Source organism: Anabrus simplex, chromosome 1 (genome assembly GCF_040414725.1).
Source record: "Anabrus simplex isolate iqAnaSimp1 chromosome 1, ASM4041472v1, whole genome shotgun sequence".
In the NCBI taxonomy this organism is placed as follows: Eukaryota; Metazoa; Arthropoda; class Insecta; order Orthoptera; family Tettigoniidae; genus Anabrus; species Anabrus simplex.
The window spans coordinates 215,265,798-215,289,755 of record NC_090265.1 but is presented as its reverse complement, the minus strand read 5'-3'; the positions used below and the strand labels follow the sequence as shown (position 1 = coordinate 215,289,755).

Sequence of the window (23,958 nt, the reverse complement as noted above, 5' to 3'; positions counted from 1 at the left end):
CTAATGACTTCCTCACGTCTATGTAGATAGAAAAGTTAACTCGCAGTGGAACTGTATGGGTTCCTCTCTGCTGTTTATGGTATGGAACCTTGCCTTGACCTGAGAATGCAGATGTAAAGTGCTCTTAATATTCATTGCACGCTACCCCCAGCCAGGTTAAACTATAACAGCCAGTCTAAATCATCCTTACAGCCTGTATCGGTTGACGTTTCTGCCTACTAACATAATCCCAGGAGGCCATTAAAATGGTAAGTTAAAAAGTTTGTGTCTTTCAGCGACGCTTGATACAGGAGGGAAATAATGGGAATATAAGTACTTAGCAAAACAATTAGTTATTTTCTGGGGGGAGTGAGCACCCCGCTGTGTTGTGACACGAGGACTCGCTGTGCTGCTCTGTCGCAGTCAGCGCCAGATTTATGACCGATCCTGACAGACTCTTCCCGCTGGGCTTTCACTGCGGAAGGGGAGCGCCGCATTGATAGTTCAGTTCTTTTTCTAACGCCGAAACTAATGTGAACATTCAGGCTTCTTACGGAGACACGATTAACCAATAGGTGTAAAAAATGGAGGTGCGTATAAGCGAGGATACTGTTAGGGTCATGATTGGTGATTATTGTCTAAATCCATTGATTCTGAATATGCGAGATTTGAAATTCTGACTTCATTACTGCAGTTACAAAACAGAAACGTACATCAAAATTTTACAGTGATTTGATGTGGTCACTACCTAACATGAAAGTCTTAATATGGCGTTAGCAACGGCTGTTCGGTTGATTGCTGGAAGAGAAATGTCTACGCCTGAAATTCATCCGGGATTATTTAGATTGAAATGTACAGAGTGGATCTTTTGTGAGTGAGTGAGAATTAATGACATTGTTATTAGGGTATTTACCTAAATTTCACCCCTTTCTTCACAAAATATTGGAAAGAATTATCTATATTTTTTCTAATTAATTCACGAAAAAGTATGTTCCAAATCGCAGCTCTGTAGTTTCGTGGGAAGTGTTTGAATGAAATAGGATTCGTCGTGCCGACCACACGACACCTAGTAATATGAAGGTCTTCGGACTGAGCAGAAATCGCTTGGTAGGCCAAGGCCCTTCGGGGCTGTTGACCCATCTAGTTTGATTTCGTAAGGGGAATTAAACCTATTTCACTCCCTTAATTACAAAATGTTAGAATAAAACATCCTTACTTTCTTTAATTATCTTATAAGAGACACTTGTGCGAAACTTCTAATTTGCATGTTTGTGGGAAGTCTACGATTTAGTGATATATTTAGGCTAGGGTAGTTACCGTAATTTCAGTCAGTTTATCACAAAACATGTTAACGAAACAAGTTTATTTTTCTTAAGTAGCTCATAAGATACACTTTTGTCAAATATCAGCCCTCTAGCTTTGTAGAAAGTGTGCGATTTATTGGCATTGTGTTTAGGGTAGTTACCCCAATTTCACCTTTTTATCACAAAACGATGCAATGGAACATCTTTATTTTTCCTAATTAGCTTAGAAAAATACCTGTGCCAAATTGCAGCTATCTTGCTTCACGGAATGTCTGAGAATTAAATATTGTAATTCAATACAAAAAAAAGTTCGGAATAAAACATCCATACTATTTTAAATTTCTTATAAGATTCAATTGTGCCAAATTTCAGCCCTGTATCTTCCTGAAGAGTGAGTTATTGGGTGATGTTTTTTTTTAGGGGGGAGGGTGTAGTTGCTCCATTTCAGCCCGTTTAGCACAAACCATCGGAATAGAATCTTTACTTTCCCTAATTAGCTTATAAAGGAAAATCTGTGCCAAATTATATCCCTCTAGCGCTTTAGTGATATTACGTTTAGGGTGGTTCCTCGAGTTTCAATCCCTATCACGAAACATCGGAATACAACTTCTTTACTTTTCGTAATTTATTTGTGAGGGTGACCTATACTAAATTTCAGCCCTCTATCTTCGTAGATTGTGTGAGAATTAGTGATGAGTGACTGAATAACTTAGCTTTTTACTTGTTTTTTCAACTTGTTGCACCGACACAGATAGGTATTATGGCGACGGTGGGATAGGAAAGGGTTAGGAATGAAAAGGAAACGGCTGTGGCCTTAATGAAGGAACAGACACAGTATTTGCCTGGCGTAAAAATGGGAAACCACAGAAAATCATCTTTAGGAATGCCGACAATGGAGTTCGAACCAACTATCTCCCGAATACCGGATACTGGCCACATTTAAGCGACTGCAGCTATCGAGTTTGGTAGTTCTTCAATTATACTTCGCTAAGTAATATTAAGTAATTATTTACTTGTAATTTTGCTTTGTATTGGGAGGATCGCTGCTGTAATTGGGATTACAATCGTGTAGCAGGCAAACAATTAAATCATATTGAAATAAAATTACCGTAGTTAGTTTAGCGTAAAATATCTTGCACATTTCAGTACTGATATTTATATCTGCATTAAAATATGCGGTGAGGGCAGTGTTGGTTAATTTGATACGACATTAGTTCAGTTTCCTGTTAGAAAGTCCAAAATTCAGAGGATTCATCCAGCCTGCAATAGAAGTATCATCATCAGCACCAGATGTAACCACTTGTTCTCTAATCACGTGATTGATCTTGTGTTTATGTCTATCATTAAGTCATTTACAATCGAAAGAAATCCATTGTAAGTCCTCACGTGTCCATCTTCCGTGTGTGTGTCTTGTATTGTGATTTATACAGTTCTAGTTGCTCTTCTTGACAGAAGCAAAGACACCCTTCGCACAAGTTTGAGATCTAATCCGGACATCGGCCTGCCTGTCTTTTTGGATTATTCTTACAATTGTTAGTGGATTGTTGTCCGACTCGTTAGCTGAACGGTCAGCGTACTGGCCTTCGGTTCAGTGGGTCCCGGGTTCGATTCCCGGCCGGGTCGGGGATTTTAACCTTAATTGGTTAATTCCAATAGCACGGGGGCTGTGTGTATGTGTTGTCTTCATCATCATTTCATCCTCATCACGACGCGCAGGTCGCCTACGGGAGTCAAATAGAAGGACCTGTACCTGGCGAGCCGAACCCGTTCTGGGATATCCCGGCACTAAAAGCTATGGGCAAAGGTGACCGCGCATATTGCTTACCACAACCTCCCACTTGCAATTAGTGCCAAGATTACAGATAACGGAAGACACTGCCCTTTACTTCTCGAGGGACTTCGACGATTTATATGGAGTATTTTCAAAATGGAGGTAGACTTACATGAAAGAACGAAATTAAATTTCAGTGGTTCAACAAACTATGTGTCGTCGCTGCGCCTATGAAAACCATCATGATAAATATTTCAGCTTAGAACTTTGGATTGGTAAGGTTCTGTCGTCTAAAGTTCAATTCTGTACGAATGAATTCAAAGAATGTCCACCTCTGTGCTGTAGTGGTTAGTGTGATTAGCTGCCATCCCCGGAGGCCCGGGTTCGATTCCTGGCTCTGCCACTAAATTTGAAAAGTGGTACGAGGGCTGGAACGGGGTCCACTCAGCCTCGGGAAGTTAACTGAGTAGAGGTGGGTTCGATTCCCTCCTCAGCCATCCTGGAAGTGGTTTTCCGTGGTTTCCCACTTCTCCTCTGGTAAAATGCCGGGATGGTACCTAGCTTAAGGCCACGGCCGTTTCCCACCCTCTTCCTTGTCTATCTCTTCCAATCTTCCCATCCCCCCCACAACGCCCCTGTTTAGCATAGCAGGTGAGGCCGCTTGGGCGAGGTACTGGTCATCCTCCCCAGTTTTATCTCCGACCCAGCGTCTGAAGTTCCAGGACACTGTCCTTGAGGCGGTAGAGGTGGGATCCCTCGCTGAGTCCGAAGGGAAAAAACCGACCCTGGAGGGTAAACAGATAAAAAAGAAGAATAATTCAAAGAATTCCCGTTCTTGATGATGTATGTGCTGCGGGTCGGTATTTCACCCACGGTTAGTCGTCGGTCTTCCACCGTCTTGTCCCTGGTTTACATCTTCGTAAATATTGTGGTGCTGCTATCGGGGAAGATGGTACTGGTCTTTTATTGGGTTCTTATATGAACTTTAAACGTAGAATACTATTTTTCGGCTGACCTAGTTGGTCAAAAGCGACACATGAATAGCGTTATACACAGCTGCATAGCGCATACGTAAATCCTGCCATTGTCATAGTTGTCATCATCGGGAAGAATAATTTAACCGAGCGAATGGCTGCGCTGTTTGAGTTACTAAGCTTGCATTGGGGAGATAGTGGGTTCGAACCCCAAAGCCGGCAGCCCTGAAGGTGGTTTCCCATTTTTTTTTGCTAGGGGCTTTACGTCGCGCCGACACAGATAGGTCTTATGGCGACGATGGGATAGGAAAGGCCTACGAGTTGGAAGGAAGCGGCCGTGGCCTTAATTAAGGTACAGCCCCAGCATTTGCCTGGTGTGAAAATGGGAAACCACGGAAAACCATTTTCAGGGCTGCCGATATTGGGATTCGAACCTACTATCTCCCGGATGCAAGCTCACAGCCGCGCGCCTCTATGCGCACGGCCAACTCGCCCGGTGGTTTCCCATTTTTCACACCAGGCAATTGCTGTGGTGCTACCTTAATTAAGGCCAGGGCTGCTTCCTTTCTACTCTTAGCTCTTTCCTATCTCATTGTCGCTGTAAGACCTATGTGTCACCGTTACGCCTGCAAAAACCGCTATGTGATTATGTTGTGGGAGAAACATTGTCCGCAGCACACGTATCATCAGGAGCGAGAATTCCTTGAATATATTCACACAATATAGAATCTTAGATGACAGAACCTAGCCTACCAAAGTTCTAGGCTGAAATATTTCACATAACGATTTTTGCCGGCGCAACGGCGATGTTTCGGTGCGACGGAGAGCAAATAAATGACCCTTTTATATGTTACGTGTTTTGCTTAGGCCTTGCGCATTTTAAATAGGCCTACTGTTAGGGCAAGTAGTAATTTTATATTAGGGTCAAATATTAATAGTATTACTGGATGAGTTCGCCGTGTGATTAGGGGCGCGCAGCTGTGAACTTGCATCCAGGATATAGTGGGTTCAAATCCCACTGTCGGTAGTTTGAAGATGGTTTTCCCTGGTTTTGCATTTTCACACCAGGCAAATGATGGGGCTGTACCTTAATTAAGGACACGGCCGCTTCCGTTCCACTCCTAGGCCTTCCCCATCCCTTCGTCACCAAAAGACCTATCTGTGTCGGTGTGACGTAAAACAAATTGTGGTAGATTAACAGAAATATATATATATACTATTTACGGTTTCCTTTACATAGCACCGACACTGACGGCGACGATGGGATAGGAAAGGGATAGGAAAGGGAAGGTCGGTCGTGACCTTAAGTAAGGTATAGCCCCAGCATTTACCTGGTGTGGAAATGGAAAACAACCGAAAACCATCTTCAGGGCTGTTGAGCCCACTATCTCCCGATTGCAAGCTCAATGCTGCGTGACCCTAACCGCACGGCCAACGCGCTCAATAGTAGTAATACATATAAGCACATTGTAAATTGACAGCCTCCGTGGTCCAGGCGGGAGCGGGGCGGCCTCTCACCGCTGGGTCCCGTGGTGCAAATCCTGGTCACTCCATGTGAAATTGGAGCTGAACAAAGCGGAGGAGGACAGGTACTCTGGTTTTCCCCGTCGTGTTTCATTCTAGCAACAGTATCTAATATAATTTCATTTTATCTGTCAGTCATTAATCATTACTCTATAGGAGTACGACACGCTTCGGCAGCCGGCACTATTCTTATCATCGCCGTTAGATTGGGGCTTCATTCATTCCATTCCTGACCTTGTACAATTACTGGCAATAGGCTTCGGATGTTCATTTTCACATTGTAAATTGAGTAGTTACGTAATTTAAATAAAACAATTCATTTAATACGGTAAGAGTGATTTTTTCAAAGTTTATTTTCTTGTTTAACAACTGTGCCAGTTTATTGGACAGTAGGCTAAAGTTTAAATATCCCTGCATGCTTTTATTGAATCGTTTGTGTTCTAGTTTGCGGTGTGGTCTGACAGTTAGCAATTATCTATCTACTCTCTCGGAACAGAAACTGTCCCTATTGAGCGGAATAGTGACATGGATAATATAGGATAATCATCCTCAATCTGCATCATGGATAGATACGAATGAGGTACAAAAACACATTATTAAACACAACCTTCATAGGAGGAAGAATAAAGTGGTTTCTGTGGCGAGCAGCAGGTATAATTCACTATCCCTTCTCTAAAAGTGGTTAACCATTAATTCTGAGAATGTTGCTGCTACACCCATCTGTACTAAATCTACCAAAAATGATGCTTTAAGCAGTCTATATTGGTAAAAAGCGGCAGAAAGAAGCAGAAAATCCAGACAGGAGTGGGGTTTGTCACCCCCCCCCCTCCGTCCTTTTTAATGTTTATGTAGAACATACAGTAAAAAATCAAAGAGAAATTTAGAAAGGGAATCGCAATCCTGAGAATTGCCGATGATATTGTTATTTTATCTGAGACTGCAGAAGATCTGGGGAAGTTGCTGAATGGAATGGACGGAGTCGTGGGTAAGGGATACAAGATGAAAATAAATAAGTCCAAAACAAAAGTAATGGAGCTAAGTCGAACGGATTCAGGCGATGCAGGAAATATTCGATTAGGAAATGCAGTCTTAAAGGAAGTAGATGAATATTATTACTTGGGTAGAAAAATAACTGACGATGGCAGAAGTAAGGAAAACATAAAATACAGACTAGCACAAGCAAGGAAGAGCTTTCTATAGAAAAGAAATTTTCTCACTTTGAACATTGACATAGGAATTAGAAAGATGTTTCTGAAGACTTTCTTGAGTGTAGCATTGTATGGAAGTTTAACATGGACGTTAACTAGCTCAGAAAGGAAGAAAATAGAAGCTCTTGAAATGTGGCGTTACAGAAGAATGCTGCAGGTGAGATGGATAGATCGAATTACGAATGAAGAGATACTGAATCGAATTGGTGAGAGGAGATCGATTTGGCTAAATTTGACGGGAAGAAGAGATAGAAAGATAGAACACGTCTTAAGACACCCAGGAATTGTTCAGTTGGTTTTCGAGGGAAGTGTAGGTGGTAAAGACAGTAGGGGTAGACCAAGGTATGAATATGACGAGCAGATTAGAGCAGATGTAGGATGCAGTAGCTACGTAGAAATGAAAAGATTAGCACAGGATAGGCTTGCATGGAGAGATGCATCAAACTTGTCTAAGGACTGATGACTCAAACAGCAGCATTGGTCAGTAGAGATAGAGTCATATAGCTCTGTGATAACGCGTGACCACATGTGTCTAGATAAACGGTCCAAAACCTACCCAAGTTGCACTACGAGATTCTTCCTCATCCATCCTACTCATCAGACCTCCCCCCAACTAATGACTATTTTTTTAAACATTTGGATCATACTTGACAGGGAAATGGTTCAACAATGAAGCAGCCGTTCCGCCAACTAGTTATCACAAAAACAAAGCAAAAAAAGATCATATTTGGCGAGGAAAAGTTCAGCAATGAAGCAGCCGTCAAAGCGCTTTAGAGGCATTTCCTTCGTCTAGACAGTCCGACATCTAAGAAACGGGAATTAAATTTCTGTATCTTATTGGGAGATGGGTATTGAATTAAAGTTTGCTTATTGTGATTAATAAGGGCTTTTCCCCAGGGTTCTCTTTGTTGAAGTTTCGTTACCTAATTTGATATTCCATGTGCACCAACCAGGTAGACGCGGTGCTGAAGAATAGACGGTTTCCAAATTCATTTTGTACTCTTGTTTGTAATCCATTGCTTCATATGGGCAGTGTTTATGAGTCATGTCAAATTAGTGATTAGTAACAATCAAAGTCCCTAATCTTTAATTAAGATTTGGCTCTTTTAAGGTATTATCCTTTGTGGAACCTGTTCTCCTCATATACCTAGGTTGTTTAAGAGTAGGGTACTCCACGTAATGGACTTCGGTTGTATGTCGTGATGGCCTTGACAGAACATCTTTGCTGAACGTCACCTAGTTGTTATTTACTTATGACGTAGCACAAACAGAATCAAACAGTAATGCTCATCGGGAATAGCTTCTTATCCGTTCGACCTATGAAGTTCCTTAAGGTGCTAGTGTACACTGCTTGCGGGTTGGGAAGATAAGCTAATATGTTATAGAAATGTTTAGTTTCTACCCTTCTAAAAGTGTAGTTTTAAATAGTTATCGTGTATTTTATCGAGGATTCTGTACTGTAAATAATAATAATAATAATAATAATAATAATAATAATAATAATAATAATAATAATAATAATAATCTAATGGCGATGTGGGGCTGTCATGTGCCCTATTTATGGTGATCAAATAATAAAAACCAACAGGTTTAAGTACTTGGGAGAATGGTTGGAATCCAATCTCTCTGAAGGAACAGCTTTGTCAACTCGAGTTAACAGGCTTGAAATGGCCTACCAACTGACCAAGAATACGTATAATAAAAAGTGTCTCTCTCGTAATACTAAGATGAAGCACTACCAGACAGTCATCCGCCCGGAAGCCTTACATGATTCAGAATGTTTAACATTCAACAGGAAGGGACTCATGGAAAAACTTGAAATCCGGGAAAGAAAGATAATGAGGAAGATACTGGGGCCAGTCAAGGAAGGGGGCAGTTATAAAAGACGGCCTAACCAAGAGCTCTACAAGTACTGTGAAAGAATAACGAATGTAGCAAGGAAGAGACGCCTAGCATTCTATGGGCACGTCTACAGGATGCATCCTACCAGGTTGACCAACCGGATTTTCAGCTACTGGCAAAATAGGAAGACCAAGTCACCATGGTTGATGGAAGTGGATAAAGATCTACAGGAACTGGGAATAACAGAAGGAATCTTAAAGGATCGGACAGCACTCAGGAAGATGCTTAAACATAAGAAGTTCCAGGACAGACTACCAACAAAGAAGACTGGCGCCCTTTGGACAAAGGAGAGGAAGGAGGAACACAGCCTGAGGATGCGCAACTACTGGGCAAACATCAAAGCCCATTCCAAAATGCAATAGTTGAATGTCGTGGTCCTTAGCTGGCCTATACGAAACAAGAAGAAGAAGAAAATAAATAAATAAATAATAAAATCTAACAATAATACTAAAATAATTTATAAATTCCTCACTGCGATTATCGGTGAGAGACTACTGTCGAAATTCTGTCTTCAAAGTGTCCTTGCACTTTGTTTGGAAATTTACAGCTATTCAAAGCTCAAATAGGCACATCTACATGCTGGTCTGATTCCAAAGAAACATCATATGAATGTGCGGTTGAGACCATTTCCCCTCTCCGAACAAGGAATATAGCAGTCCCTGCCACCACATCCACACCTACACGATTTGTTAACCAGTTTGCGAACGAACAAAGAATACCGCTCCTCTTGACGGCTCCTATAAACACCGTGGCCGTGAGAACAGCCCGCGCTCTACACAACATGATATCCTAATATGGAGAATTGATGTGATAACTCTGACATGGAATTCTTCAACATATGGCCTCTGGAACTTAGTCAGCTAGCAAAAAAATAAATTAACCCTGGCTAAATGCAGGAGAGCTGCTAATTTCGGTCACATCTTCCGAAATGGCATAGCCTATAGAGTCTGATACAAGTAGGGAAAATTGAACGTGGGCCAAGATTATCTGGCACGGAACCTTCGAAAATGGTTCGACACCCACGAAACTGCAACACTGATATGGGAATCGCAAAATATTCATGGAAATTGTAAACAGCTTACTGATGAAGTAAAATCAATTTGATTTCAGAAAGGGAAGAAGCATTCTTCATGCTGTGAACTGCTTACTAAAACATGTTCAAGATACAATAAGACATCCAGGGAGAAAATATTTTGAAGTATTCATAGATTATATAGTAAAGCCTTCGATTTAATAAATAGGGAAACACTCATCCGAAAACTCAGTCTCTTGATTGGCGAAGCACAAACGAAAATACCTTCAGACATCTTAAACTACTATTTTATACAAATATCTGATGATATCACCTTATTCAAACTAATGATGTTCTACAAGGAGATCCAGTTAGCACGTTACTGTTCAATGTCATGACAGCAGATACTACAAATATCATTAAGGAAAGTTCAGCAATACTTCTACTCTATGCAGATGATATGGCAATACATAGACCTACTTGCCTGTCTTACTATGTAGGAGGGGCGTATCCTGCACTCCGAGCACTTTGCCACGAAACAAAATGCGAATCCATTGTACGTAGACACTTTATGCAGTGCATCGTGAGTATGCATTTGTATTGTATCAAGCAATTGTTAGGTAGGAACGTATTTTCGTTTTTTGTTGCGTACGAGTCTCGGTGAATTATTGGAACAACGTGATCATTGATAGTAGTGGTAGCGGTCCATAAGTGCCAAGATATTGGGTTTGCGAACAATGTTTAGTATTTAGGAACTTTTTCCTTCGTTTGTTACGTTCTGCCTGCTCTCTAAACATTGGAACCTTTTTCAAGAAAACTCTGTATAAAATTGTCTCTCTGTCCACACATTCTAAATTTTAGACATTTAAAACAATCTCGGACAAAGTGAATAATGATCAATTCCAGTTTTGATTTCATTGTTGTGTGTTTGTAAAAGTATCACGCCAAATCCACAGGCGGTTAGTGTTTGATTATAACGCTGGAAAGTATCACAATATCAAAATATTTTTCAAACGAATGGGTTGCTAAATACTATCCTACTTGCACGTATTTCTGCAAAACTCGGTTGATAGTGTAATGTTTTCACCTTGAAATATGCATACAATAATCTTTAACGGCGTGGTTTTGCTTAGTGTCTTCTTCTTCCGAAGTATTTCATATCCTCCAGGAAAATGCAGGGATAGTACTTCATTTCAAGTCCTGGTACTCCCACCCAAATTCTAGCCCTAATAATTACAGTTACAGTACACACACTATTCCATCCACCAAAATAACCCCGGTTATCACAAAGGTTTCAACACATCCAATTATACGAGTGTGATGTCTACAATATCCAAAGTCCACAAAACTAAAGCATAAAACATTACACTGACGGACTAGAGTCAGTTAATGCCAATCATCTCTGCAGATGTCCGGCTCCATGGCTAAATGGTTAGCGTGCTGGCCTTTGGCCACAGGGGTCCCGGGTTCGATTCCCGGCAGGATCGGGAAATTTAACCTTAATTGGTTAATTTCGCTGGCACGGGGACTGGGTGTATGTGTCGTCTTCATCATCATTTCATCCTCATCACGACGCGCAGGTCACCTACGGGAGTCAAATCAAAAGACCTGCATCTGGCGAGCCGAACTTGTCCTCGGACACTCCCGGCACTAAAAGCCATACGCCATTTCATTTCATCTCTGCAGATGGCGTTACTGCTGCTATAGTATACAATGAGAGAGAAAGAGAGGTAGAGAGACAGAGGAGAGTTTATCCCTCTCTACTTATATTCAAATTTAAGAGATCAAATCCCTGCCTAAGTTTATTAATGTATAAATGCTTAGATGTGAGGGAACCCAGTAAGAATATCGCCAGATTCGTCAAACCGTTCCAGCATCGCTATCACAATTAAATTGAGTATGCCTACAGCCCGAAACTCGCTCATTAATCTAAAGATAAATGTTTTGCATTTTTGGCATGTACTTGATTGCTAAATTCTGATTATAAAAATTTGTACTAAACCGTCATTTTCAAAATCACTTCCAAGATGTTCAATATTTTAAAGCGAATCGTGCTGTTGCTCTTAAGTCAATAGCCACATTAACAACCTGAGTACCAATGGTTATTATTATTATTATTATTATTATTATTATTATTATTATTATTATTATTATTATTATTATTATTATTATTATTATTATTATTTACAATTTGTTTTTTAAGTCGTACCAACAGAGATACTGTAGGTCTTATGGCGACGATAGGACAGGAAAGGTCTAGGAGTCGAAAAGAAGCGGCCGTGACCTTAATTAATGTTTGCCTGGGGTGAAAATGAGAAAGAGAAAACTATCTTCAGGGCTCCTGACAATGGGGTTTAAACCCACCATCTCCCGAATGCAAGCTGTTAGCTACGCTACGCAAGCGGCGCTGCTACTTGCTCGGTAATGGTTATTTATTCCCACTGTGATGGAAACTTATTTTAGAACTTTGAAATCGTCTTTTTATGAGAAAACAGTTTTAACCAAAACTTTCTGTTAAGCACAAGCTAAAGTTTCAGATTGTTATAGACAGTACAGTATTAGGAAGGACGATCATGCATCATGTAATGATCTTGAAAACTGTAGAAGGTATGACGTAAATGGTTGTAAAAGTAGTGTTCCGATAAAACAAATGATAAACTTAGCGGCTGCTGAAAAGACTGACAGCATATTACCCACGAACTTTGCTCATATGTGAGTACTGTACATTAAAATGCATAACTCGCTCAAATTTATACATAACTGAAAATGTGTTTCACCCAGACGAAATTGAAAGTTCACCGGGCGAGTTGGCCGTGCGCGTAGAGGCGTGCGGCTGTGAGCTTGCATCCGGGAGATAGTAGGTTCGAATCCCACTATCGGCAGCCCTGAAAATGGTTTTCCGTGGTTTCCCATTTTCACACCAGGCGAATGCTGGGGCTGTACCTTAATTAAGGCCACGGCCGCTTCCTTCCAACTCCTAGGCCTTTCCTATCCCATCGTCGCCATAAGACGTATCTGTGTCGGTGCGACGTAAAGCCCCTAGCAAAAAAAAAAAAGAAAAAATTGAAAGTTCATTTTGCTATAATGGGGTAAAAATTAAAAGGTATTTTTCTGCCTTGGAAGGTGTATGCCCTCTTAAGATCATAATGCAGTAGTTTTAAAAGAAACACTTTGTTATTACTTAACCACTTACAGTAATAACCAGGAATGTGCCGGAGTAGTGTACGAGTAACGTTTATAATATGTAACTATATGCAGACGGTTCTATGGCTGAGGTAGTACATTCTAACCAATCACTTTCTTTGGGTAGTACAAATAATATATTCTTCACTCTTATCTTCAACAGGCCTAGTTGGGACCATTGTTCAACTGTTGGACTTTGGTCTTTCAAATAGGCCTACTTGGGACTATTGTTCAACTGTTGGGCTTTGGTCTTTCGAATAGGCCTACTTGAGACTATTGTTCAACTGTTGGGCTTTGGTCTTTCGAATAGGCCTAATTGGGACTGTTACCGTGTTTTGGTGGTAGGTAGAGGTGAAAGAAGGTGCGGGCGTGAATGAGTCTCAAACTACGGAATCAAAGTTAATGTAAAATTTAACACAGTTATATTTTCTTTTCAAAAACAAAGAAATAACAAGTATGGCAGGTACAAAGTAGCAAATCAAAGGGGAGTCACAATATTCACATAATTTGGGCTTCGAGCCCCGAAAACACAATGCTTGGGCAATCAGCCCAGTTTTACCTCCAAAACACAAGTTTCAACAGAGGGGCAGAAAACCCCATTCATACCTCGGAGCCCTTGCTCCAAATTACACCGATAAGCCTCCACGAGGCATACCACAATTGATTTTTAAAAGAGCCACACGCTCTCAAATTTAAGCCTTCTCCCAGGCCACACCAAACTCAACCTTCAAGTTGTCCTCAACGGACCTAAACACAGGGGTGAAATACCCAATCTACTGAGGTCTAGGAAAAAAAAAAAAGGGTTAATTAAATGACCTCTAAGGTAACAATTTGAGAGGAGGCGAACTTGCACTCCTAATACACTTTGACTTTAAGACCTATTTTGGCTCTTAGGCCACTGATGCAAGGGCTAATCCCATACTACAGAGGTGACTTAAAAAAGAAATATTTACATTACATTACGGAAGAATTGATTGAGAAAATAAGTTCACCTCAAGACAATGTGAGTGGGAGCTCGAGAGGGTTAGCACTCTCTATCCCAGTATGTCGCTTTACAAGAGAATAGAAGAAAAGAGAAGTTACATTTTAGGAAAAGGTTACATAGGGAAACGCTTAGAACCCGCCCCGAAAGTTAAACTGCTGAGCTAGCAAAGAAAGAATTTATTAATCGGCCATTACCTTATTGTTGACCGCTGCCGAGGAAAGAGGCGCTTCCCGCCTCCTGCTATGTACTTAATACACTGAAAGATGGAACAGAAGTGGCCCGGAGACCCTAAAATCAGCAGTTTAAATACTCTCGCAGAAAGTTCTAGGCGTTAGGGGAAAGAAAACACCCTCCCACAAAGATTTTATTGGGTAGGACCCCGCAACAGATTCAAGTTGGGGAAAGATACACCAGATTGGTCAGAAATTAATTGAAAAAATTCGTGATTGGATACATTCAAAACAAGGGGGAGAAAGGGGTAAATATTGCCAACTTAAACAATGACAGAAAGAAATTTAACAAGGAACAAACTCCTGAAATTAAATTTTCTCCAACAAAATAGTTCTTTGACTCCGCACTAGGGTGCACTATTGTTGATCTTCAGTAGTGTCCTCTAGAAGAGAAAGTTCACACTTCTTAATACAAGCAAGACAAAAGTACGTCGAAAATGACACAGTTCACAAACTCAAAAATTTCCAGGTAGTGACATCTTCTGAGAAATTTGGAAATTAAGACCGTAGATAAAGTTCAGACTTCCTCCAGAAGAGGAGTTTCAACTGGCGCAACTTTTAAATAAACGGTGTGGAGGTGTACCGCCCGGTACAGACCTCCCCCCCCAAAAGTTCCTCCACGGGGTAACACAGAAGAACATAAACTTTTGTTTGAAAATAAGTTCCAAGTTTTGATGTTGATATTAAGATAACTTGCGGCAGTATTTGAGAAATTTCTTAATTCGGTTCCAAGATTTTGTTGTTGGAGGTGAAGTGAAGTCTTTAGGTTTATAGAAGTTGAATATCTGAAGATAAGCTTTTACTACTTAAAAGTGAAGGAAAAATTTGCAATGTCCATCAGATATTGCTGTTGAATTCCCAAATGTAGTTATCTCTTATAGTAACTGTCCATGTAGTTGATGTTGATGAAGTTGGATGGCCGGACCGGCCGTTGCAGCTTGCGTCCAACAGGAGGCTGCTCGGACCCCTTAAGTACCCTGAGATACCGCTCGCCCGCACTATGAGGGGAGCAGAGTGTTGAAACACGCCGCGCCCGCGGTGAACATATACAGGCTGCGGGCCAGTAGCAGGTCGTGCGCCGCACATCAGCCTTGGCCGGGAGGAGAGCTCCGGCTCGCCGTGCACATGTCGTCCTCGCTGGAGAGGAGGGGGCCCATCCCCCTCCCCAGTTGCTGCACGGCGCTGCGCGGCTGCGGGGGCACTGAAACATTAAAGCTAGGCGGCAGAATTGTGTTGGAGCATCGTCTTTTTGAAGGCACAGGCATTATGGAGAGGTTGAGGAGGCCAGCGGCGTGTAGATATCCATGGCATTTAATCTTATGAAGCCACAGTGTAAGGTGGAGCAGGAGACGGGAGCGTGGTAATGGCCGTGGCAAGAACAGGATGGCAGTTTAACGGATCGGGGGAGGTTTACAAGAAATTCATACATATAAAACAAAATATTATAGAAGGAGCAGAATGCCTTAAGCGTGGAACTCAAAAAAAATATAACCATCATATTCCTATCAATTATATGAAGCAAGTTGACAGAAAATTTACACCGGTTTCACCTGTGACAGGTGAACCCTAAATATCCTCTCGGTGGCTGGATTGCTTACTAACAATGTAACCGGTGTGAGAAAATCGAGAATGATGCATGGCCCATGAAATCTGGGGGCAAGCTTGCCCGCGGGAACAAAATTTTTGACCATAACCTGGTCACCTACCTTCAAAGGGGTGGGTCTCCGTCCACGATCATACCTTTCCCTAACCTTTTCATGAGACACTTTAAGATTGGCTTTAGCCTTCTTCCAAAGATCTTTAATGTTATCCGGATCTATTGTCTCGGGTAGAATGTCATTCAGAGACCAGAGGTTAGAGAGCGGCGAGTTGGGAACAAACTTGAACATCAAAGAAGCTGGAGTAAACTTGTGAGATTCATGAACCGCCGAATTCAAAGCAAAAGCTATCCAATGCAGGGACGTGTCCCACCTGGAATGATCTTCATGATGATAGGCAATAAGTGCTGACCTGAGATTACGGTTAACCCTTTCAGCCAGAGATGGTTGAGGGTAATAAGCAGAAGTAGTTACATGAGAGATTGATAAGTCAAAACAGAATTTACGAAATAAATTAGATGTAAAAGCTTTAGCATTATCAGATACAATATATTGACACGGACCAAAAGAAGCAAAAATAGAATTTAAGCAGGTAATGGTAGACTGAGCGGTAGCCAGCTTAGTCGGAAATAACCAAGAAAATCTGGTAAAACCATCTACGCACACAAAGATGAACTTGTTAGCATTACCCTTTGACTGGGGGAAGGGTCCTACATAATCGATATACAGACGTTCCATGGGGCGCGACGCTTGATGCGAAGACAAAAGGCCTACCTTGGTGGACATGGTGGGTTTACTGAGCAAACAAGATTTACAAGCTTTTACAAGTTCCCGGATTTCACCGTCCATACCTTTCCAGATGAACATTTCACGAATCTTCTCACGAGTTTTAAAGATACCCAGATGCCCTCCTAGTGGGGTCTCATGATAACACTTGAAGATCATAGGTACCAGAACAGCTGGAACGACAACTTTCATCATCTTGTCATGCCTCGAAGGGCAACATAAAACACCATTCCTCAGAACATAAGGGACAACATGTTCCCCAGAAGAAAGGGTTTCCATTATCGGAGCCAGCGTCGGATCTTCACGTTGGTATTTCTCGATATCCCTAAAAAGCATGGGAGCATCTGTTAGGATGGCATTAACCTCAGATAGCATGGACTCGGGAGGTGATGAACTGTCGACCGGTTCGTGGGTCTCGACGTCGTTATGAAACATACGGCTGAGTCCATCAGCAACAACATTTTCGGTGCCTCTGATATGTCTAACATCAAACTGGAAGGCGGAAATACGAATAGCCCAGCGGGCTATACGACCAGTACGACGCGGCCTACCTAAGACCCAGCTTAATGCTTGATTATCTGTCTCCAGGTCGAATTTGACGTGTTCCAGATAGAGACGGAACTTTTCTAAGGCGAATAAGACTGCCAAATCTTCGAGCTCATAGATGGAATACTTGGCTTCTTGAGCCGACAAGGTCCTAGAGGCATAGGCGATAGGTCGCCTCCCTAGTTCAGTCTCTTGAAGAAGGACTGCAGCTACTGCTGACGACGACGCGTCGGTTTGGACGATGAATTTCTTCGAGAAATCAGGCATAGCAAGGACAGGGGCATTACAAAGCGCGAATTTAAGATCTTCAAAAGCGGCTTGTTGAGAAGGTCCCCACTCGAATTTGATGCCTTTCCTACGAAGAAGGTTTAAGGGCGCCGCTCTATTAGCAAAGTTAGGAATGAACTTTCTGAAGAAATTCACCATACCAATGAACCTGGCGATACCTTTAATGTCCTTGGGAGGTTTAAAATCACGGATGGCCTGTGTTCTAGAATGATCGACTGCTACACCATCGGGTGACACAATATGCCCTAGGAATGACATAGAGGGCTTAGCAAAGACAACCTTGGACAACTTAACAGTTAACCCAGCCTTACGAAGGCGATCGAGAACTTCTCGCAAATGATCTAGATGTTCTTCAAAGGTCTCTGAAAATACGACGACATCATCTAAGTAGTGATATAAGTACTCGAATTTGATGTCGGAGAAGACCCTATCTAGTAGCCTAGTGAGCACAGCTGCCCCCGTGGGGAGCCCGAAAGGCACGCGGTTGTATTCGTATAAATTCCAGTCCGTGGCAAACGCTGTAAGGTGTTTAGACTCTTCGGCAAGGGGAATTTGATTATAGGCCTGATTCAAGTCCAAGATAGTGAAGAACTTGGCCTTATGAAACCATGAAAAGCAAGAATGAAGGTCAGGAAGGGGCACAGATTGCAACACCACCTTCCTATTGAGAGCCCTGTAATCAATGACAGGCCTGAAGCCTCCTTGGGGTTTCGGGACTAGAAAAATAGGCGAAGAATACGCCGACTTAGAGGGCCTAATAATACCATCCTTCAACATCTGATCGATAATTTCTTTCAGAGCCTTCATTTTAGGAGGAGATAGCCTATAAGGTGGAAAACGGACAGGAATCGAATCCGTGACCTCAATTTTGTATTCAATAAGGTCAGTAACACCAAGAGTATCAGAGAACACCTCTGGAAATGACTGACATAATTTACGAATACTATCAGCCTGCTCCTCAGGTAGATGTCTAAGGTCTAACAACATCTCATCCTGGGTAGGCGAAATAGATGAACATGACACAGAATTACACTTTAACAAGGGGATTTTACAATTGGACGCAAATTTGAATGTGCACGACTTACTCTGAAGATCGAGCACAAGACCAGTGTGAGAAATAAAGTCCGCTCCCAGTATGACGGGGCAAGACAGGTACTTAGCCACAAACAATTTAATTTTCCATGTAAATTTAAAAATACGAATTTTGACCAGTACGGAACCTAGAATTTCTAATGGAGATGAATTAGCCGAAACATATTGAATAGGAGATGAGACGTAGTCAGGTAGTTTACAAACAGCTTTCAATTTAGAATACCATTCAGCCGAAATAATCGAACAAACACTGCCTGAATCTAAGAGAGCTGTTATAGGCTCGTTATTTAACTCAATCTTAAGAAAAGGAACAGGTGCGGGGGTATCCGCCGCAATCCTAAGGCACTCTTTGGGGCATTCAAAAGATGTATTCGAAGAGTTATCGTTCCCTGAATTCTCGACCTTTTTGCCAGGGGCTGAGCCTTGGGAAGCAGAATTAGTTGACTCAGCCGCAGCCACTAGTCACTTTTGATTGTTGTTGGAAGTTACACCAGAAGTTGAGCAGGAGGGGGTGCTATTCGAATTGGGACAATTCTTTGCGATATGTGAGAAAGCCCCACATTTAAAACAGCCTTGTGATGAACCAGCTCCATTATTTGCCCTACTAGTTTTGATCAGAGGACACTTATTGCGCAGATGGTCAGGCGACCCGCAAGCATAACATTTACGGGGGGTGACTGATCGGCGAGGTGGAGGCCGAGTATTACTAATGGAAGGCGGGGGTTCTTTCGCGACACGCAAAGAATCGGCGTATCTAACTCCTTCCGCTGAGACGGCCAATGCTTCAAGTTCCGAGAAAGTTTGCGGGCACGCCGCGAAACACAAATATGACCTATAGGGAGGTGAAATTCCCTCTACAATAGCATGTACAATCTGATCTTCAGGAAAATGAAGGGCAAACACCCTAGTATAAAACTTAATGTCCTGTATGAAATCAGCCAAGTTTTCATCCAAGCGCTGCACACGATAATAGTACTTCTGAATAAGGGAGGACCTGGCCCTAGCAGGGATGAAGTTAGCTAGCAAATGGGCATGGAAATCCTCAATAGATGATTGCTCGGCAATGGCTCTTACGATTTTATCAGAGAGAATACCAATAGCATACGGATAGATAATTTGCAAGATTTGACATGGAGAAAGAGAAAAAACAAGGGCATGATCCTGGAATTCCACTAGAAATCTTAAAAATGAAATTACGTCACTGGTGGTATTAACGGAAAACTTAGATATACCTCTGAGCAACATTGCCAATGGATGAGGCAAGCTACTAAACCCGGGTGACATAGTAGGTAAAGGTTTCAATGGCAAGGAAGTTAATTCAGAACGGATGTTACTCAGCGATGCACGGCGTTCAGACTCGTTGTCCAATGGGGCAGGGATAGTTTGAGCAGCAACGGTTATTCTATTAACTTCTCCCTTGGGAGGCGCTTCCTCACTACCTGCATTTACTATGGTGGGTTGATCAGATTTGGGAGGAACTTCCCCAGTTAACAATTGAGTGACCTTACTAGATAATTCGGAAATATTTTCCAGGAGCGTACTAGCTTCCTTCCTCTGAACATCATTCAGTTTTAGAGACAACAGATCATTAACTCTATTTGAAAAATGATATAGCCTGCCTTGCACACGCTTAATTTGATTTGGAGACGGATCATTTTCATCAAAAAAACTAACGACCGATGCTAGCCCCGTAATATTCTCCGTGATCGTGGAAAGAGAGTCGTCAATTTCTTTCTCTCCCAAATTGGGGATAGAAATGGGCAAATCAAGGGACTCTCTAAGTTTGTTAGTGTCTATTGCAACCGTGCCTCCAGATTGCACATTTCTGATAGTTAATTCATAGATCAACTCCTCCTTACGCAAATAGTTAAGAAGGAGAACATCGCGAGGGCCGGGCATGATGACAGACCAATTTTGAAAAACTCAAAAAATTCCAGCAACTGGGAAAATAGTTAGAGTTCGGAACAAACAATATTTAGCCGTCAAAAGGGGCTAAATTGAGACCCATTCAACCACGCTCTGCTACCACTTGTTACCGTGTTTTGGTGGTAGGTAGAGGTGAAAGAAGGTGCGGGCGTGAATGAGTCTCAAACTACGGAATCAAAGTTAATGTAAAATTTAACACAGTTATATTTTCTTTTCAAAAACAAAGAAATAACAAGTATGGCAGGTACAAAGTAGCAAATCAAAGGGGAGTCACAATATTCACATAATTTGGGCTTCGAGCCCCGAAAACACAATGCTTGGGCAATCAGCCCAGTTTTACCTCCAAAACACAAGTTTCAACAGAGGGGCAGAAAACCCCATTCATACCTCGGAGCCCTTGCTCCAAATTACACCGATAAGCCTCCACGAGGCATACCACAATTGATTTTTAAAAGAGCCACACGCTCTCAAATTTAAGCCTTCTCCCAGGCCACACCAAACTCAACCTTCAAGTTGTCCTCAACGTACCTAAACACAGGGGTAAAATACCCAATCTACTGAGGTCTAGGAAAAAAAAAAAGGGTTAATTAAATGACCTCTAAGGTAACAATTTGAGAGGAGGCGAACTTGCACTCCTAATACACTTTGACTTTAAGACCTATTTTGCCTCTTAGGCCACTGATGCAAGGGCTAATCCCATACTACAGAGGTGACTTAAAAAGAAATATTTACATTACATTACGGAAGAATTGATTGAGAAAATAAGTTCACCTCAAGACAATGTGAGTGGGAGCTCGAGAGGGTTAGCACTCTCTATCCCAGTATGTCGCTTTACAAGAGAATAGAAGAAAAGAGAAGTTACATTTTAGGAAAAGGTTACATAGGGAAACGCTTAGAACCCGCCCCGAAAGTTAAACTGCTGAGCTAGCAAAGGAAGAATTTATTAATCGGCCATTACCTTATTGTTGACCGCTGCCGAGGAAAGAGGCGCTTCCCGCCTCCTGCTATGTACTTAATACACTGAAAGATGGAACAGAAGTGGCCCGGAGACCCTAAAATCAGCAGTTTAAATACTCTCGCAGAAAGTTCTAGGCGTTAGGGGAAAGAAAACACCCTCCCACAAAGATTTTATTGGGTAGGACCCCGCAACAGATTCAAGTTGGGGAAAGATACACCAGATTGGTCAGAAATTAATTGAAAAAATTCGTGATTGGATACATTCAAAACAAGGGGGAGAAAGGGGTAAATATTGCCAACTTAAACAATGACAGAAAGAAATTTAACAAGGAACAAACTCCTGAAATTAAATTTTCTCCAACAAAATAGTTCTTTGACTCCGCACTAGGGTGCACTATTGTTGATCTTCAGTAGTGTCCTCTAGAAGAGAAAGTTCACACTTCTTAATACAAGCAAGACAAAAGTACGTCGAAAATGACACAGTTCACAAACTCAAAAATTTCCAGGTAGTGACATCTTCTGAGAAATTTGGAAATTAAGACCGTAGATAAAGTTCAGACTTCCTCCAGAAGAGGAGTTTCAACTGGCGCAACTTTTAAATAAACGGTGTGGAGGTGTACCGCCCGGTACAGGGACCATTGTTCAACTGTTGGGCTTTGGTCTTTCGAATAGGCCTACTTGGGACCATTGTTCAACTGTTGTACTTTGATCTTTCGAACAGTCCTGCTTGGGGCCATTGTTCAACTGTTGGGCGTTGATCTTTCCAATAGGCCTACTTGGGACCATTGTTCAACTGTTGGGCTTTGATCTTTCGAATAGGCCTGCTTGGAGTCATTGTTCAACTGTTGGACATTGATCTTTCGAATAGGCCTGCTTGGGGCCATTGTTCAACTGTTGAGCATTGATCTTTCGAACAGTCCTGCTTGGGGCCGTTGTTCAACTGTTGAGCATTGATCTTTCCAATAGGCCTACTTGGGACCATTGTTCAACTGTTGGGCTTTGATCTTTCGAATAGGCCTGCCTAGAGTCATTGTTCAACTGTTGGACATTGCTCCTTCGAATAGGCCTGCTTGGGGCCATTGTTTAATTGTTGGACATTGATCCTTCGAATAGGCCTGCTTGGAGTCATTGTTCAACTGTTGGGCTTTGATCTTTGCCCAGTATTGTCGTATCCTCTCCCGGTGTAGCTCCTTTATTTCTGTCGACGAAGCGTATCTTTCTTCTTCAGTGGGTTTTCCTGAAAACATGAAGAGAATTTAAGACCTACACATAAAATCGTCTTTCTGAATCTAACCCCTCTGTGAGATGATGTCTCACAAACTGTCTGTTTTGTAAGTCTGTCAAGCCCATTTCATTTTTAAGGAATGTCTGTTCAAAAGGTGCAATTTTCACTTCCAAATAATAAATATTGCGTCCACGTGCATTATAATAGTTGAATATTACCGATTGTCACGAGCAGTCCAGACTAGGAAGATGTAAATCCTTCAAATTTGTGCCAAACCCTATCATGGGTGCGCTCCATGTGCCACTTTTTTCTTCTACATTTCTTGCGCTTTTTCCACAACTTGCTTAAGGTGGAAATATCACCTTTTGAACAGACACTCCTCTTATGTCCTTCTGATTCTCCGTGTAGCCTGGACTTTTTTGTTTTTCCAGAAAGTCAACAGAGGTGGTTGGTCAGTTGATCCCTATCTATTACATGATGAGTAACGAAATGTGTGTTGGTTTCTTTGCAGCGGTGTAAGGAGAAGCTGAACACGCTAGCCATCTCGGTGATGAACCAATGGCCTGGTGTGAAGCTTCGCGTCATCGAAGGCTGGGACGAAGAAGGCACGCACCCCGCGGACGCCCTTCACTACGAGGGACGGGCTGTCGACATCACGACGTCGGACCGCGATCGCTCCAAGTACGGAATGTTGGCGCGTCTCGCCGTGGAGGCGGGGTTCGACTGGGTATACTACGAGACCCGCGGTCACATACACTGCTCCGTCAAGTCGGGTAAGCCACTAAATTGGTTGAACTACTTCAAATTTGCAAATTTGCAGAACTCAGCTGTTTGAGTCATTATTTTATGTATGCTGTAAGGTGGGCCATTCCGACTGGGCAGCTCCTGGTCCCAGGGCTTGAGCGAGCCCGAAGAGGAGAGATAGAAATTGAGTGGGAAAGAGACGCGGGGAATGAGGTGTATGAACGGTGCACTGTATGTAACATAGAAAGAATTCAAGAAAAAGACATCACCCTTTCAAATATAGTACAACAAAGTAAAACTGGCCTTTTTCTATATTTATCACGGCATTTGACATTTCTTTGATATTACCAATATAGTGATGTCAGAGAAAGTTGTTTCGGCAAAATGAATGCGCAATCCTACTTCTAAATCAACAGTGACAACAGGTCATAGTTTTACTTTTAGGCCCTTATTCACAAACGTCAGTTATTTTGCTGTTATTTGAGATTTCCAAAACCCAGATAATATCATTATCTCGAAAAATAACGCTCATGTTTCCCATACAATTAATTTTCTCAGTTTGCGAAAACTAAGTTTTCGTTTCAATATGAATTTGAACCTTACTTACTTACTTCTGGGCGCTACAGTCCATGCAGGACCTTGTCCTCTCTGACAATTGTACCGAGCGAATTGGCCATGCGGTTGGGAGCGCGTACCTGTGAGCTTGCATCCGGGAGGTAGTGGG

The 23,958-nt window shown here is 42.0% G+C and overlaps 1 protein-coding gene across 1 annotated transcript in view; it reads left to right on the top strand.

Moving 5' to 3' along the window:
- Positions 1-23,958, top strand: part of hh (hedgehog signaling protein) — a 485,104-nt gene that overhangs the window by 372,800 nt on the left and 88,346 nt on the right. The window contains exon 2 of the mRNA XM_067138820.2: positions 23,002-23,263. Coding sequence (XP_066994921.2) covers positions 23,002-23,263 — 262 coding nt within the window. The remainder of the gene's footprint in view (positions 1-23,001; positions 23,264-23,958) is intronic.